Here is a 17667-nt window from a genome sequence, read left to right on the forward strand (position 1 = left end):
GATTCTGGACTGTTATCGGTATTTTTTGTTCCAGCGGACCGACGTAATTATGACATTTAGTCACATTAACTTCAACTGCCACTGGTACACATTAAAACCAGTTTTGAATGATAAATAGGATGCAACACCACACAAAAGTTTGTAACACAACAATATTTCCTCCTCAAAAGTTCCTCAAAGTCCCGCACGCTGTGTCAGTTTGAAGTGACTTACTTTATCAACTCTATTCTTAGCGATCCATTATTCCAAAGGCCGATATTAATCCACTCAAAATAGTGAACATATTAGGAATCACTGATGATGTGTCCAGGTTGCACCATGAGGTGTATTATAAAACTATTCAAGTATGGCATCGCCATTGACTTCCAGGAAGAGGCTGGATGACAACCCCGAAAGAATGGTGACAACTGGAAGACAGTTGACAGCCCGGAAAGACGGCAACCGGGGCAGGGAGGGGTAGCATCCCAAGCTGCAGCTCTCGCAAGGGAGCACCCATACAGTGCTACGAAAAACCCTGAAGATACATCAAACCAAGATAGGCTGCCTAGGGAAACCCGTGGTGCAACGCACACTGCCAGTACTCTGTACGGCACCTGATGAGACGGAGGAGGATCCAGGCCCGGACACTCCCCACAGTGCCCAGAACCTCCAATAACCACCGGCGCAGCCCCAGGGCAGACCGTCGGAGGGGGGACGCGTGGCGTAGAGCGCTACCTGGACACAAGTCGAGGGACTGATCACCCTCGGCTGGGTCGCCCGGGTGAGGGTGTTTGATTAAGACCCGAAACACCCTATGACCCTGGGAGAATCACTGATGATGTGTCCAGGTTGCACTGTGAGGTGTATTATAAAACTAAGTATAATAATCCATAAAGTTGCTTTGACGCAATATAGCATCCACTGTGACTGACAGGTCTCTGGTTGCCATCTGACGTCACACAAACGTGCCGCGATGGAGTGTCATTAAAAGACATCTTGCTTAAATGTTTTTCAGTTTGTTCTGTCTCTTGACCAAAAACCTGACGATCGAGCATTACACTTGCTCACTGAAACTTTTTATTTATATAATACACAAATACATCGGTAGCTGTCAACACGCTGGCTTCCAGTCCGTCACTCAAATACGTCCGTGTGCAACATAAACACAAATAACAATTCCTATTGTTACAAAATGCACACCCACTTAACACGCAAAGTGATTGTATTGATTTATAAGATATATTTGATGTGCTCTATCATGTAAAAGGTATGTGGTCTGTACATGAATGCCATACATACAAACCCCATATGAGTTGTGAAATTGTGTTAGATGTACGGAAATAAAATGATTTGCAAATCATTTTCAACCCATATTCAATTGAATATGCTACAAAGACAACATATTTGATGTTCAAACTGTTCAACTTTTTTTTTTTGCAAATAATCATTAACTTTAGAATTTGATGCCAGCAACACGTGACAAAGAAGTTGGGAAAGGTGGCAATAAATACTGATAAAGTTGAGGAATGCTCATCAAACACTTATTTGGAACATCCCACAGGTGAACAGGCAAATTGGGAACAGGTGGTTGCCATGATTGGGTATAAAAGTAGATTCCATGAAATGCTCAGTCATTCACAAACAAGGATGAGGTGAGGGTCACCACTTTGCCAACAAATGCATGAGCAAATTGTTGAACAGTTTAAGAAAAACCTTTCTCAACCAGCTATTGCAAGGAATTTAGGGATTACACCATCTACGGTCCGTAATATCATCAAAGGGTTCAGAGAATCTGGAGAAATCACTGCACGTAAGCAGCTAAACCCGTGACCTTCGATCCCTCAGGCTGTACTGCATCAACAAGCAACATCAGTGTGTAAAGGATATCACCACATGGGCTCAGGAACACTTCAGAAACCCACTGTCAGTAACTACAGTTGGTCGCTACATCTTTAAGTGCAAGTTAAAACTCTCCTATGCAAGGCGAAAACCGTTTATCAACAACACCCAGAAACGCCGTCAGCTTCGCTGGGCCTGAGCTCATCTAAGATGGACTGATACAAAGTGGAAAAGTGTTCTGTGGTCTGACGAGTCCACATTTTAAATTGTTTTTGGAAACTGTGGCCGTTGTGTCATCCGGACCAAAGAGGAAAAGAACCATCCGGATGGTTATAGGCGCAAAGTTGAAAAGCCAGCATCTGTGATGGTATGGGGGTGTATTAGTACCCAAGACATGGGTAACTTACACATCTGTGAAGGCGCCATTAATGCCTGAAAGGTACATACAGGTTTTGGAGCAACATATGTTGCCATCCAAGCAACGTTACCATGGACGCCCCTTCTTATTTCAGCAAGACAATGCCAAGCCACGTGTTACATCAACGTGGCTTCATAGTAAAAGAGTGCGGGTACTAGACTGGCCTTCCTGTAGTCCAGATCTGTCTCCCATTGAAAATGTGTGGCGCATTATGAAGCCTAAAATACCACAACCGAGACCCCCGGACTGTTGAACAACTTAAGCTGTACATCAAGCAAGAATGGGAAAGAATTCCACCTGAGAAGCTTAAAAAATGTGTCTCCTTAGTTCCGAAACGTTTACTGAGTGTTGTTAAAAGGAAAGGCCATGTAACACAGTGGTGAACATGCCCTTTCCCAACTACTTTGGCACGTGTTGCAGCCATGAAATTCTAAGTTAATTATTATTTGCAAAAAAAAAAAAAAAAGTTTATGAGTTTGAACATCAAAAATCTTGTCTTTGTAGTGCATTCAACTGAATATGGGTTGAAAAGGATTTGCAAATCATTGTATTCCGTTTATATTTACATCTAACACAATTTCCCAACTCATATAGAAACGGGGTTTGTAAATAATGTTTCCATCTGAGTAATTGTATTGAATAGAAACACAGTGATGGATCTGTGTGGTCTTTACAAGAATATGACATAACTACATTTCACTTTGCAGGTGTTAAAATTTTCGAGCTCTGAGATATTACAGTACATCATGTTGGACGTGTTCAACCTCTTGTGGTAGTATAAAAGCTAATTCAAAAGCATTTTTTTCACACACACCCTGCGACCCCGAAAGGGACAAATGGTAGAAAATGGATGGATTTATTTCCACAAATTACATATTGTACCGGTAAAAGTACCAATAAATACCAGTCTTAATAAGGAATATCGATAAGGGTTTAGTATCGATAAAATCTTAGCGATATACGTCTATACTGTTGATGGTTTTGTCACTTCATCGTATGTGCTTGCTAATTACTGCAACTATAGGGTGCTACACAATGAGCATATAAGAGACAGACTTGTGGGTCTGTCAGATAAGGGACTATCTGAAAGCTTGCAATTGGATGCACAGTTAACGTTGGAGAAAGCTATCATGATGGCACGGCAAAGGGAAGAGGTGAAAAAGCAGCAAGCTTCTTTGCGGGGAAACACCAGAGCTCAGATATATGATGAAAAGTCGGTCAATAGTGTGTACAGAGGAAGTAGCAAGCTTGCTAAAATCAAGATTAATTAATTCCAATCAAACATGTCACAAAGCAGCAGAAAAAGTCAACGTGTGATAAATGTGCCAGCCCACCACCACATCCAAAACCTGATTGTCCTGCAAATGATGTTAAATGTCTTGCATGTGGACATTACAGAGGTGTATTCAAGTCGCCAAAATCTGTGCATGTAGTCGAAGAGACAGATGATGATGATGTTGTCTTTCTTGGTAGTATAACAGAACCTTGGAGGGTCAATATTGACATAAATGACCGCAATGTGACTTTTAAAATTGATACCGGTTCGGATGTCACTGTTTTGCCATACATGCCCCCCCAAGTTTTTGCAAAGCGGCAACAGTGGAGTCCACTTGATGCTGTGGGTGTCGCCAGGCTGCCGCTGCAAAAAGGAAAAGTGGAGGACATGGAAATTATGCAGCGGACTTGGAGAAGTGCATCAGCCACATGCCATAAAGCTAAGACCGGTGGCTTAACCATTCTTACTAAAAAACACCAAGGAGAATACCTTTGCCGCTCATGGACAAAATCAAGCAATAACTGGTCCGCATGCAACGCCTTTGTTATTTGCAGAGTTAAGGAGCCGACTGAGTGGTGTGCAGGCAATGTGGTGGTGCCCAAGAAGACAGGCACTGTGTGTGTATGTGTTGATCTTCCAAAACTAAACAAGTCTGTGTGTAGAGAAAAGTTTATATTGTTGTCAATGGAGGAACCATTAGAAATGCTGGCAGGAGCTGAAAGATTTAGCAAATTGGATGCAAATATGGCCTTCTGGCAAATTCTCCTGACAGAAGAGTCAGCAAAGCTTAACCTTCATCACATCCTTTAGGCGCTATTATTTTAAAAGGCTACCCTTTGGCATTGCATCCGGTCCGGAAAATGTTCCAAAATAGAGTGGTGACAGAGGTCACAGAAGGGCTGGATGGGGTGATTTGCCACATTAATGATGTGTTGGAGTGGGGCATGCACTCAAGAGGAACATGACGCTCGCCTGCATGCTGTGTTAAGGAAAATGCAGAAAGCATGCATCACGCTAAACATTGATAACTGTGACCTGTTAAAGGCAAATGTAACCTTCTTAGGTCATGTGATCGATGAGGAAGGCATTTGCCCAGACCCACGCAGGAATGAGGCAGGAGCCGACGACAGTGAGCGAGCTAAGGTCTTTTTTGGGAAAGGTGAATCAGCTGGGAAAATTTATGCCACAGCTTGCAGAAAGGGACAAACCTCTCAGAGACCTCCTCTCGGAGAGGAATTGCTGGATATGGGGCGCTGAGCAGGCCAAATCTTTTCAAAACCTGAAGGATGCTTTGACTTAGCCACCAGTGCTAGTCATGTACAGTCGTGGTCAAACGTTTACATACACTTGTGAAGGACATAATGTCATGGCTGTCTTGAGTTTCCAATCATTTCTACAACTCTTTTTTTTTTTTTGATAGAGTGATTGGAGCACATACTTGTTGGTCACAAAAAACATTCATGAAGTTTGGTTTTTTTATGAATTTATTATGGGTCTACTGAAAATGTGACCAAATCTGCTGGGTCAAAAGTATACATACAGCAACATACATTATCAATTTTGGTGATGTAGAAAAATTACAATCAAATCAAATCAGCTTCATGGCATGGCCTCTTAACTTCATGTGAGTGATTATGATTGACGACAGCTGTTGACTTCTCTGAGCCCATTTAAATAGGGCTCATGTGATGCAGTCATTAGACTCGGTTACGAACGCGACAATGGGAAAGTCAAAGGAATTCAGCACAGATCTGAAAAAATGAATCATTGACTTGAACAAGTCAGGAAAGTCACCTGGAGCCATTTCAAAGCAGCTTAAGGTCCCAAGAGCAACTGTGCAAACAATTGTTTGTAAGTATAAAGTGCATGGCACAGTTTTGTCACTGCCACGATCCGGAAGAAAACGCAAGCTATTGAGCTGCTGAGAGAAAATTGGTCAGTGTTTACTAACAAGACATCATGGCACAGCCTAAGTCGAGTTTCTTAACATGGAGATATTCTCACTACTTTTCTTTTGTCGAGCAAAAAGAAAAGAACATTTTAGTTAAATGTAAGTTGTGTCTTGGATCAAATATCCCATCTACTGCCCAAAACAGCAATTCAAATCAGCTGAAACACCTACAAAAGCAACATGCTTCTACGAAGCTAGTAAAGAGAGACACAGACTCCGATGCCACTTCACCTCCACGTAAGGATTTTAACGGAGGGCCTGCTTGCCAGGACAACATTGATAGAGCCATTGCAGCGTATGTGCTAGAAGACATGCAGGCTATTTCTACAGTGGAGTCACCCGCTTTCAGGCAGCTAATTAGCATGATACCGGCGTCAAACAGCAAATGGCACGGAAAACATTTTCCACGTACCTGGACACAGTGAACACTAGTGAGTACATAAAAATGGAAAGCGAGCTAAAGAAGACACTTCAAACTCTGCCTCTGCTCATCATTCAGCATTAAAGGTACACACTCTGTCAATTCTCTTATATACTGTTGCTCTTTCATTCTAGACTTCTAGAGTGTTTGTTTATCACATCACTCTAAATAGAATAGAATAGAATAGAAAGTACATTATTGATCCCTGGGGGAAATTCAGCAAATGTATAGTAAATGTATAGACTATAAAGTTCACAAACATAAAGAGGGATCCTAGTGGGCCAGGCCAATCTTTCCTTATCTCTAAACTAAAACGGGGGAAATGCGTAGAGTGTTCTGGGCTTCAGTACAGTGTTGATCTCCTGAATACATGATTTTATTTCACAATTCCTTGAGAGAAAAAAAGGCCTGGTTAGGCTTTGTGTATAGCTGTATATAGTGACATGACATATAATCATGTCACGTGTGCCTTCCTTGGGTGAAGCCAGGTTTACAGCTATGTTGTTATTATGCTGTTTGTTACTTATGTATGTTATGTTGCAGCTATATACACACATACATATATATATATATATGTATGTTATGTTGCAGCTATACACACACACACACACACACACACACACACACATATATATATATGTATATATATATATATATATATACATATATACACACACATATACATACACACACATATACAGGTAAAAGCCAGTAAATTAGAATATTTTGAAAAACTTGATTTATTTCAGTAATTGCATTCAAAAGGTGTAACTTGTACATTATATTTATTCATTGCACACAGACTGATGCATTCAAATGTTTATTTCATTTAATTTTGATGATTTGAAGTGGCAACAAATGAAAATCCAAAATTCCGTGTGTCACAAAATTAGAATATTACTTAAGGCTAATACAAAAAAGGGATTTTTAGAAATGTTGGCCAACTGAAAAGTATGAAAATGAAAAATATGAGCATGTACAATACTCAATACTTGGTTGGAGCTCCTTTTGCCTCAATTACTGCGTTAATGCGGCGTGGCATGGAGTCGATGAGTTTCTGGCACTGATCAGGTGTTATGAGAGCCCAGGTTGCTCTGATAGTGGCCTTCAACTCTTCTGCGTTTTTGGGTCTGGCATTCTGCATCTTCCTTTTCACAATACCCCACAGATTTTCTATGGGGCTAAGGTCAGGGGAGTTGGCGGGCCAATTTAGAACAGAAATACCATGGTCCGTAAACCAGGCACGGGTAGATTTTGCGCTGTGTGCAGGCGCCAAGTCCTGTTGGAACTTGAAATCTCCATCTCCATAGAGCAGGTCAGCAGCAGGAAGCATGAAGTGCTCTAAAACTTGCTGGTAGACGGCTGCGTTGACCCTGGATCTCAGGAAACAGAGTGGACCGACACCAGCAGATGACATGGCACCCCAAACCATCACTGATGGTGGAAACTTTACACTAGACTTCAGGCAACGTGGATCCTGTGCCTCTCCTGTCTTCCTCCAGACTCTGGGACCTCGATTTCCAAAGGAAATGCAAAATTTGCATGGTTGGGTGATGGTTTGGGGTGCCATGTCATCTGCTGGTGTCGGTCCACTCTGTTTCCTGAGATCCAGGGTCAACGCAGCCGTCTACCAGCAAGTTTTAGAGCACTTCATGCTTCCTGCTGCTGACCTGCTCTATGGAGATGGAGATTTCAAGTTCCAACAGGACTTGGCGCCTGCACACAGCGCAAAATCTACCCGTGCCTGGTTTACGGACCATGGTATTTCTGTTCTAAATTGGCCCGCCAACTCCCCTGACCTTAGCCCCATAGAAAATCTGTGGGGTATTGTGAAAAGGAAGATGCAGAATGCCAGACCCAAAAACGCAGAAGAGTTGAAGGCCACTATCAGAGCAACCTGGGCTCTCATAACACCTGAGCAGTGCCAGAAACTCATCGACTCCATGCCACGCCGCATTAACGCAGTAATTGAAGCAAAAGGAGCTCCAACCAAGTATTGAGTATTGTACATGCTCATATTTTTCATTTTCATACTTTTCAGTTGGCCAACATTTCTAAAAATCCCTTTTTTGTATTAGCCTTAAGTAATATTCTAATTTTGTGACACACGGAATTTTGGATTTTCATTTGTTGCCACTTCAAATCATCAAAATTAAATGAAATAAACATTTGAATGCATCTGTCTGTGTGCAATGAATAAATATAATGTACAAGTTACACCTTTTGAATGCAATTACTGAAATAAATCAAGTTTTTCAAAATATTCTAATTTACTGGCTTTTACCTGTATATATATTTATATATATATACATATATACATACACATATATACATATATATATACATACATATACTGTATACATACATACATACATATACTGTATACATACATACATATATATATATATATATATATATATATATACATATACTGTATACATACATATATATATATATATATATATATACATATACTGTATACATACATACATATATATATATATACACATTACACACACACACACACACACACACACACACACACACACAATTATATACACACACACACACACACACACACAGGACTGTCTCAGAAAATTTGTGCTTACTAGAGGTGCAACAGTACAGGTAACCCATGCTCTGGTCCGTACCTCGGTTTTAGGGCCGTGGTTTTGCTTTTTTTTTCTGTACATTTTGTGAGAGTAAAGACAAGTTTATTGGCTCTCAAAAAGTGCATTCTGCAGTAAATAAAGGTACTAAACAACCCTTTCAAATGGTAAATTATTATTTGTATTCTTTAATTACTTTAATAAATCAGTGCTTCTCACCAGTGCTTTGGAAAACGGTGACCCAGATTGTGAAGTTTTTAAAATTCAAATACTGTAACATATATTGAATAAAATTACATTAAAGTGCATATTGAATTTGAGGTACTGTAAAATAACGTGTACCAACACATAACACAAGTTTAATGATTATTTCAGGAACACAATTATTTTTATCCACAAACACAAAGAACACAAAGTGTCTGCCTGCAGTTTTTTTTAGTACATGTTATATAATTTATTTGTAATAAGAAACAGTTAAATTAATTGCTATCACATTTTACAAATTAATGGTAATGTGTGCAAGACTGGAACATAAGTGCTCTATAATAAAGGAGCTGGTCGGATCTCTCGGTGAGAGGCTCGCTGCAGTCAGACAAATTTTGAACGGTCTACATTACTTTATTTACAATAAATAAAATAATTATCGATTATTCACTTTTACTAACTGATTTTATAATCATCGATGTCCAAACTGCGATGCATCTAAAAATGTATAATTTCCCCCACCTCTACTTATAACCACACTGAAATATTTATATTTTTTAAATAACTATAATAAATAGAACCACTGTTAGAAAGCCCACTATTTTGCATTTTTTGTGTTTCTTACGCTTGAGTGATCTGGCGGGCGTTGTGGCATTCTACTGTTCAGCGGTCCTCCAAGTATACATAAATCAGCTTGTAGGTTCAATGTGCACAATCGAATATCTTGGTTGCTCAGACAGCAATGTGTTTATATAAGTTTAGATTTAGGTACCGGTATGTTGTTTCTTACAGGAGAAAGACGTTAATGTCTCTTGTTTTCATATTAGCATTTAAGTTAGGGAGCTAGACCGTCTGTGAGTTTATCAATGTACAGGTATTCATCACCGTTTTGATAATTTTAATATAAAAATGGTAATACTAACGGTTGCGTTTTACCACGATTATCATTAATACCGTTTATTGTTATATCCCCAGATTAATCATATTGTTTGTTGGCCATGTGCTCCAGTTGTTAGTGTAAGTCATGTACCCCTTTTCTCCACGGTGATCTTTAGTGCAAGTTTGGAGGCAGGGTATACCCTGCACTGCTCAACAGTCAATCACAGAGATTGACTAGAGCTTCTCATTAACCATGTATGTTTTTAAACTGTGGGAGAAAACCTGATAATACGGGTGGGAAACTTGTCTAATTAAAACAATTTGGAGTTGGACCAGCATGAAGAAGTAGATCACATACAAAACATCTCAGATGTTCCACTGTAACTACCTCTGAAGGGGTTTCTAGCTCAAGCAGGTGTCAGCTTCTTGCAGAGGTAAACATTGATAAACACACAAGCATACCGACCTGAGTGTGAGGCCTTGGCACACAATTTTAATCAACAGCTTGTCACACATAAGGGTGACATATGGTATTATTCATTGATTTTATTTTCATATTTCAAGATATTTATCATGTTAACACTTGACTTCTAAATACTCATGTACATTTGTGTATGGCATGTGTATTAAATGGCGATACTATTAACAGATTCATAAAATATTATTACTTAAAAGCTGGACACTGCTTATCACTGTGCTTTATGTTTATTGACTGGCTGTGGAAATCATGTTCAATATTGTACTTGGTAAGCTGTTGATGAGTTTCCATATCTGTATGTTCGCATTGGTTGACTTTTATTCATAATTAATACTTGGTCTCGTCCCATCTTACCTCTGCTCATAGGTGCATAAATACCTACAGTAGTATTCTCAGAAAAACTAAGAGCCCTATTGTCCCGTTTGCGCGGAAGTGTTTTTTAATGCGCTCGAAGTTACGCATGTTTCACTTATTCGTATTCTCCCATGCAGCATGTCGACACGCCCACACAGCGTGATTTAAGCAAAAGTGAGTCTGGAAGGAAGGTAGGCTCATTACTAATGAGGCAGACTTTGCCAGGACGCCTTTTTTGGCTTTGTGAAAATCGTGGATTATGAAGTTTTACTAACACTTGAAAATGTCATTGATATCCATGAAAAAGATTTCACTTGAAATATGAAAAGGCCGTATCCATCCAGGCAGTGTTTGCCATGTGTAAGTGTGTTGCGATGGTGATGTAGTGCGTACATGCAGGTAAAACAGAGTTTTCTTCCCGGCTGGATGTAAGTCCGTAAAAAAACTTTGTTTCACTTTATATTATAGCCACCATAATGTTATGTGTTATGAGTTATGTTTCGTACAAATATTTGTGAAGCAGTGACGCGTCAGTGAGGGCTTAGATAGCGGTTTGTATTCACATATTTGTGTGTGTGTTTTTGTGTTTGCTAGGGGGAGCATGACACCTGCCAAGTTGATGTGAACTATCAAACAATCAATCTACTCAAACGTTACATGATGTACATATTTGAAGCTATTACAGTAGATTTGATAGCTTTCTGGAAATTACTTGTATTATTTTATTATGTGTGGTGTACACTGCATCCAAACTTCAAGTGCAATATAGGCCCAATCCCAATACACCCCCTCACTCACTACCACGAGCCCTCAACAACAAGTAAAAAGGGGTAGCGCTTTGTAATCTTCCCTAGGAATTGGGACACCACTTGCTACGTCACTGCATAGTTTATGTTCGGGCACGTAAGCGACTACATAGGTACGTTCGCACATACATCCTACCTAGAGTTGTATCAACACCAATATTTTGGTACCAAAATGTATATTGTTATGTATTTCAATACTTTGTCACTTTTCAAAATAAAGGAGGACACAAAAAATGTAATTGGCTTAATTTTAACAGAACATTTATGATATGTTTCTTATTGCACCCAAAGAACAATATTAAAATAAAAATTAAAAGGTGCATTAAACCCATGGGCTTTTCCTATTGCACTTAAACAACAGTTTAGAATTATTTTACATATTACATAAAGCCTACCATAATCTAGAATTAGGTTACAATAGAAGAGAAAGCTTTATTGACATTGTATTAAATGCTTCATGATTTATGGTTGCCAATTTTGACCTGTGCTTTAAGACATATACAATAATGAATAAACATTGAAAACAAGGGTACAAATACACAGATAAGACAAGTAGCATGTAAAACACACATTGTTAAAGATAAAACACAAATGAAAAAGTTGGAATTTGTTACGAAATGCAGTCAATTCACTTGCATTATTTTACATTACACGGGCGGTTTGGACTGCTCTAATAATTTTCAACAAGCCAACCAGCTCTATGCGTGTCTCGTATCTAGTGTGTATGTGCACGGGGGAAGCTGTTAACTATATTACCTGCCACGCTTTAAACCCATTGTGCAGGTCTGAATGTTTGTTATTTAAAGGTTTTCCTAAATTTTAAGCAACGGTAGTAATGCTGTATTGACACATTTGGCGAGGCGTGTTTTAAAGCAGAGCTTGCAGAGTGGCATCTCTGTGTTTAAAGCGTCATCTTTATTGATAGTCCTGAAGCCCAAATACCTTTATATTGCCTTTCACACACCCTTTTTCTTAACCGGTAGAATTGCTGTTATTTTGTCATTATTCCTTTGGACGATTATTATGATTGTATGCGCTCAAGTTGTGCGTTTTGACACACGAATACCCGCGGCTCAACAACGTCACCGCCGCACAGCAGCACATGTGGATGAAAAAATAACTAAGGTGTTTTCCAAAGGCAGAAGTACCTTTCTTAATTCATTAATACCACATTACTTTATTAGAAGCGGTGTACTGTGAAACCTTATAGTTCCACCATTACACAACAAACCTGACAGCAACGGAGTTAACGGCTGAGATTGTTTTTATTACATTCATCGTGCTTCGGTTCATAGGCGCCGATCCAGTGGGTGCTTCGGGGCCTGAGCACCCACGGACAATGCCGAGCATCCATGTGGGATTGATGGCAACTTTCAATCTTTAAAATAATTTTTTAACAATCAATCTTGTTGTAGTTAATTTTGTGGCGAGTTTGGTCCGTTGTACAAAATAATAAAGCCACAAATAATATGGGATATTACTGTAACTTTGCTGAACGTCTTTTTTTTTTTTTTTAATACACACACACCGAGCACACACTGGCAAAAATGTAGATCGGCGCCCATGCTGCGGGTGAGGAATAAACAAAGGAACTATACAGAGAAGAAGCAGCCATCTACGAATGTTGTCTCTTGTGAATTTGTTGAAGGTATGCAACATTAATGTATTCACATTAATATTATTGAGTATTTCAGCTTAACATTAGCTAGAGTGGCTAGCAGGCTAACATTCCAAACTAACATTCCAAACTAACATGTAATATATTATATGACTTATGCAGAAATTGTGCTTTTTTTCTTTGGCCCTACACAAGCGAGTCAGCATCTAAAATGGCTCACTCTGAAGGGCTAGATTCAAACCCCCTACTCCTCGTTATGCCCACTACCCCTACATGCAAAGAGTCATTGGGAAACTACTACCTTCACGGGAACGCGCAAAATGTAGGGCTAAAAAGTAGGGTGAAGGTGTGTATTGGGATTGGGCCATAATGTTTCAACTTCCAGGGGCACTGGATTTATTCCATCTTCCATCAAGTGTATGAGAGCAAAAGTACTTAAAGGGGAACTGCACAATTGTTTTGAATTTTGCCTATTATTCACAAACCTTATGAGAGACAAGAACACATGTTTTTTGCATTCTAATTTTTAATATCTGGCTTTTTCTAGGTGGCTTGCAATGCTGCTAATGGGAGCAATTGATTATACCTCTGAATCACTCTAAAAAAGCATCCAAAAACTGCTAACAATAATTCCTTTATGTTCCGTAACCGTATTGTAAAAGCAAACACTGCTGGCTGGGGACGTTTCAGTTGATTTTGGACAAGTTGAAAAAAGTTTTTACCACTGTAGGGTTTGTTAGCGCACTGATGCAGTTTCTATGAGCAGCGTTGTCCTCGCTAGATACAAAAAAGCCTTACCATTGTTTTCCACTCATAGCAGGAAAAGCACTCAATTTCTGTTGGCATAGCTTGGCTCCAAGCTCCACATTTACAGCACCAAGTCATGCCGGTCATGCTCTCTTGGCTTCCGTCTGCTCCAACATTTCATACTCTCGTCATGCTCATTCGGCTTCTATAACCAGTAGTTCATCCTCCGTATATGCCAAGATTAGAACACACACGCTTTAGTTGATGCAAGTAGGGGCACACATTTGTTGAAGAAAGTAGGAAGTGTGTTGTTATGAGCACTGAAATCAATGCACTGAGGAAAAAAGTTCCAGTAATGCTTAAAATGACCAAAATACAGTAAATGTTGTACATATTGCATATTGTTATGAACGTGTCTGTTACAAAATTATATATATACTTGTAGCATGTATATAAAACGTTAATGGAGGGTTTTAAAGTTGTTTAGACCATTTTGAAGGCACAATAGGGAACTCCCATTAGTTGCATTTTGAAAACTTCTTTTTTTTTAAGAATCCTAAAAAAATTAAAAAAAGACGTGTGTTCTTGTCACTCCTAATGATTGTGAATGATAGGCAAAACTCCCCAAAAAAGTGCAGTTTCTCTTTGGGAGAATACATGAAAGGACAGATTTGAAAGAGAACTCTAACATTTAAGACTTGCTCCACCCAGAACACGCATCTTGGATGAAGGGGCGCATTAACAGACTTAAGTCGGGGGAGAGCATGCTGCACAACTGGAATGCACGCAGTTGTGTCGCTTTTTTTTTACAAGAGAGGATAGGGTTCTAGCTTACTTACATTTATCTCAACTTGGAGAATTAAAGTCTATTTATAAAGACATCAACGAGCTTGGTCAATTTGACTGTTTTTAACCGCTTGTGACTTTTGATTGTAAAGAACGTACTAATACTGAGCACGTTTTGTCAGAATCTGCATTATTCTGTCTTAAATCAGGCCACTCTTGGACAATATATATTTTTTAATTTAGAGATTTTACATAATAAATAAAAGTAAAAAACTATCAAGATTGTGTCTAACTTAGTCTGTGACTTGCAGACAAGTCAACTAAGCGCAGTATAAGTAGAAGGTTGAGTGATGTGTATGTGTGTACCTGCGTCTTTTGACTGCCCCAACCAGTAAATGGGCCTGAGACAAGTGGCTGGTCTTTTGTTCCACTACTGAATGTTTTGGTGCTGCCTTCTTCTCTGGCTCTGGACGGCTGTCGGGGGGCACTTGCTTTGCTACAGCACTGTGGCAATACAGAATTAAGCTTAAATAACATTTATGAAGCATACAAAATGGGAACAGAAGGACATCAACCAGTAAACATTCAACTTTTTGCACATGGGAGTCATGACAGGCCACCCCATTTGATCTTCAATAAATGACACAGTTGTGAAAGGCTAAAAAAAGCATTGGGCAGGGACCAGAGAGAGTAGTAAGTGGTATGGTAGGAGGCTAAAGCAGGAAAAGGTGGCGTCTTTAGCTGAGGGGACATGCACACAGCTGAGCATGGGATCGATGTATGTGTGGTTGAGATAAACGCTTATAGAGCTCACAGTGGCAAACCACTGCTTGAAAATGGTCACCGTAGTTACAACACGATGATGCAGTTTCTATGACAACCCACTTTGTTGTCATGTGCAGAAAAACACTGGTTGTTTTGTAGGGAGAGGGAAGGGAAGCTAAAGAGCTTGAAGAGCACAGAACATACAACATACAGGAAAGTCATAATGCAGGTCATTGATTTTGATTTTGCAACTACAGGTGTTTTTGTTTTGGTGCTCTTTGACAAATAAATTAAGGTCCAGAACTATTTGGACAGTGACATTGATTTGTAACCACCATGGTGGACTCAAGATTAGGCTATTATTATTATTATTATTTAAAAAAAAAAAAGGTTAAAAGGCACACCTTTTTAAAAACATTTTAAACTCTAAAAAAGGTATTTATTCTGTTTTTTTCCCCTATTTTATTAATTGCTATTACATTACTACTACTATTGATATTACTATTTGATGTTTTTATGTATTTATTATTTATAGTTAAAACATATTTTATATTATTTGTAGCTGTTAAATTTTAGTTATTCTCTAGTTTAGACACCTTAAAGGTGGCATTTTCCTGAATTCTCAGTGCCATTCCATGTCTTTTTAATGTCAACAGTTCTGTGTGAGTGTGCATATAGCGTGTCGTTTTTTTAATTGGTGTAAAGCACTGTGTTGTAACTTGTCTGTGTATAAAAAGTGCTGTATCAATAAAAATTTCATTGATTGACTGACTGATTAATCTAAACCGCCATTGAGCTTATTGAGGAAATTTGTATTTCAATACAAGTACATTTCAATGTGATGTACTTTCTATTATGATGTGTAAATGCTGATTCTAGACCTGTGTTAAAATGCAGTCTTTAACTAAGAGGGGTTCAATGCTTGTGACGACGACAGCTTGTTTCTTATTTTAGAGTGACCATTGCCCTGCTCGCCAGACTGCATCCAGCAAAATGTTGCTTGATGTTTGTCAACAAGATGGTTTGCCAGACATTAAAACAAGCAAACCGATAAAATGACACTGCAAAATGAGTTACCCCCAGTGACACATTAAATAAAATGTTGAAAATAATCAAAAGGATATTCTGTATTCCAACAGTTCTTGTTTCTCTTCATCCCTGCGTTGCTTCTCCACCATACTCTGTTGCCGGGAAACCTCGTCCAGGAAGCTGGTCTCATCATCGTCCAATCCCCTCACCATGTTCTCTGTCACCATGGAAACAAAGCTGCTCTTAACACGTTGCAGCAAAATGATGACATTTTGCAGAAAACATGAAGCATTATAGACTGTTCAAAACTAAACTAAGGTGACCTTCAAGTAGACAAATCACAAATAAGATCAGATTCGTAAGAAAAAATAAACTTGATGACGACACATTTGAATACTTGAGATGTGGGCTGTTGAACAGAAATCCTTTTAGCAAGGGCCCCTGTTGCCCCTTTCTGCACATGCAATCCTATGGAATTTTCACCCAACAGCAGGTATATTCTACTAAAATATTTTGGGGGCCACATTCACAAAAAGCTAAGGGGGGGACTTCTGCCTTCACTATTAGTCTTATTTTGTACATTTCGGAGGACCAACATCCTCTACAGTAGACATTGGATTTTGGTGTATTTATTTTGTCAGTTACGTGAGCGCTATGCTGTTTTCAAAAAATCTAGCCAAAGATTATCTCCATGACAACACGAGTGTTTTTAAGACTCTGCTGCCAGAATGTCACAATTATTTTGAACTGAACTCACGGGCCATCAGTTCAATAGCCCAAATAATGAAAAAGAGAAGACCTAAAAAGTTTTTTTTTTTTTAAATACCACTAGAGTGACTGAAGAAGTTGAATAAAAGTGTACTGACTATCTGAAGTAAACAAGCTACAGCAACACCTTAGCTACAAAAGTCTCATTATGGAAAACAATTATAACCGCTAAAAAGGAAAGTTAAAGTTAAAGTCCCAACGATAGTCACACACACACACACACACACACACTAGGTGTCGTGAAATTATCCTCTGCAGACTTAGAGGGGTGCTTTGAGAAACACCTCAGTTATGTCAATCACAAGTTTGGACCCCAGTGTTTGCTAGCAAGGTTAAAATGTCAATGCAAGGATCTGCCAATGTGTTTACAGTAGGGCTGACAAAGCGTTAACTATAAATTTCAATAACGGCACTAATTTTTTTAATGGCCGTTTAACGCACACGCGTCTTTTTTGACCCTCGGGCGGTGCCGTAGCAAGGAGAATTTGGCTGCAGTTCACTTGCTACTGATGAGCCACACGCGAGCAGAAATGGACAAAGAAAAGGCTTTCTTATAGAAATATGTGGTTCAAAGCCATAGCAAGTTGTTTTCCCGACAACAAAGGACTATTTTTTTCCGTGAGTAGAGGAGACATTACTGCAGAAAACAACTGCTCCGCGTGACGTTCTAGAGCAGGGGTCGGGAACCTTTTTGGTTGAAAGAGCCATGAAAGCCAAATATTTTAAAATGTATTTCCGTG

The 17667-nt window shown here is 39.1% G+C and overlaps 1 protein-coding gene across 3 annotated transcripts in view; it reads right to left on the bottom strand.

Moving 5' to 3' along the window:
- Nucleotides 1–17667, bottom strand: part of psme3ip1 (proteasome activator subunit 3 interacting protein 1) — a 44027-nt gene that overhangs the window by 11977 nt on the left and 14383 nt on the right. For all 3 annotated transcript variants that reach the window (XM_072913934.1, XM_072913936.1, XM_072913935.1), the window contains exons 4-5: nt 16254–16376; nt 14732–14870 (exon numbers count right to left, since the gene is read on the bottom strand). In XM_072913934.1, coding sequence (XP_072770035.1) covers nt 14732–14870; nt 16254–16376 — 262 coding nt within the window. The remainder of the gene's footprint in view (nt 1–14731; nt 14871–16253; nt 16377–17667) is intronic.

Source organism: Nerophis lumbriciformis, linkage group LG10 (genome assembly GCF_033978685.3).
Source record: "Nerophis lumbriciformis linkage group LG10, RoL_Nlum_v2.1, whole genome shotgun sequence".
Lineage (NCBI taxonomy): Eukaryota > Metazoa > Chordata > Actinopteri > Syngnathiformes > Syngnathidae > Nerophis > Nerophis lumbriciformis.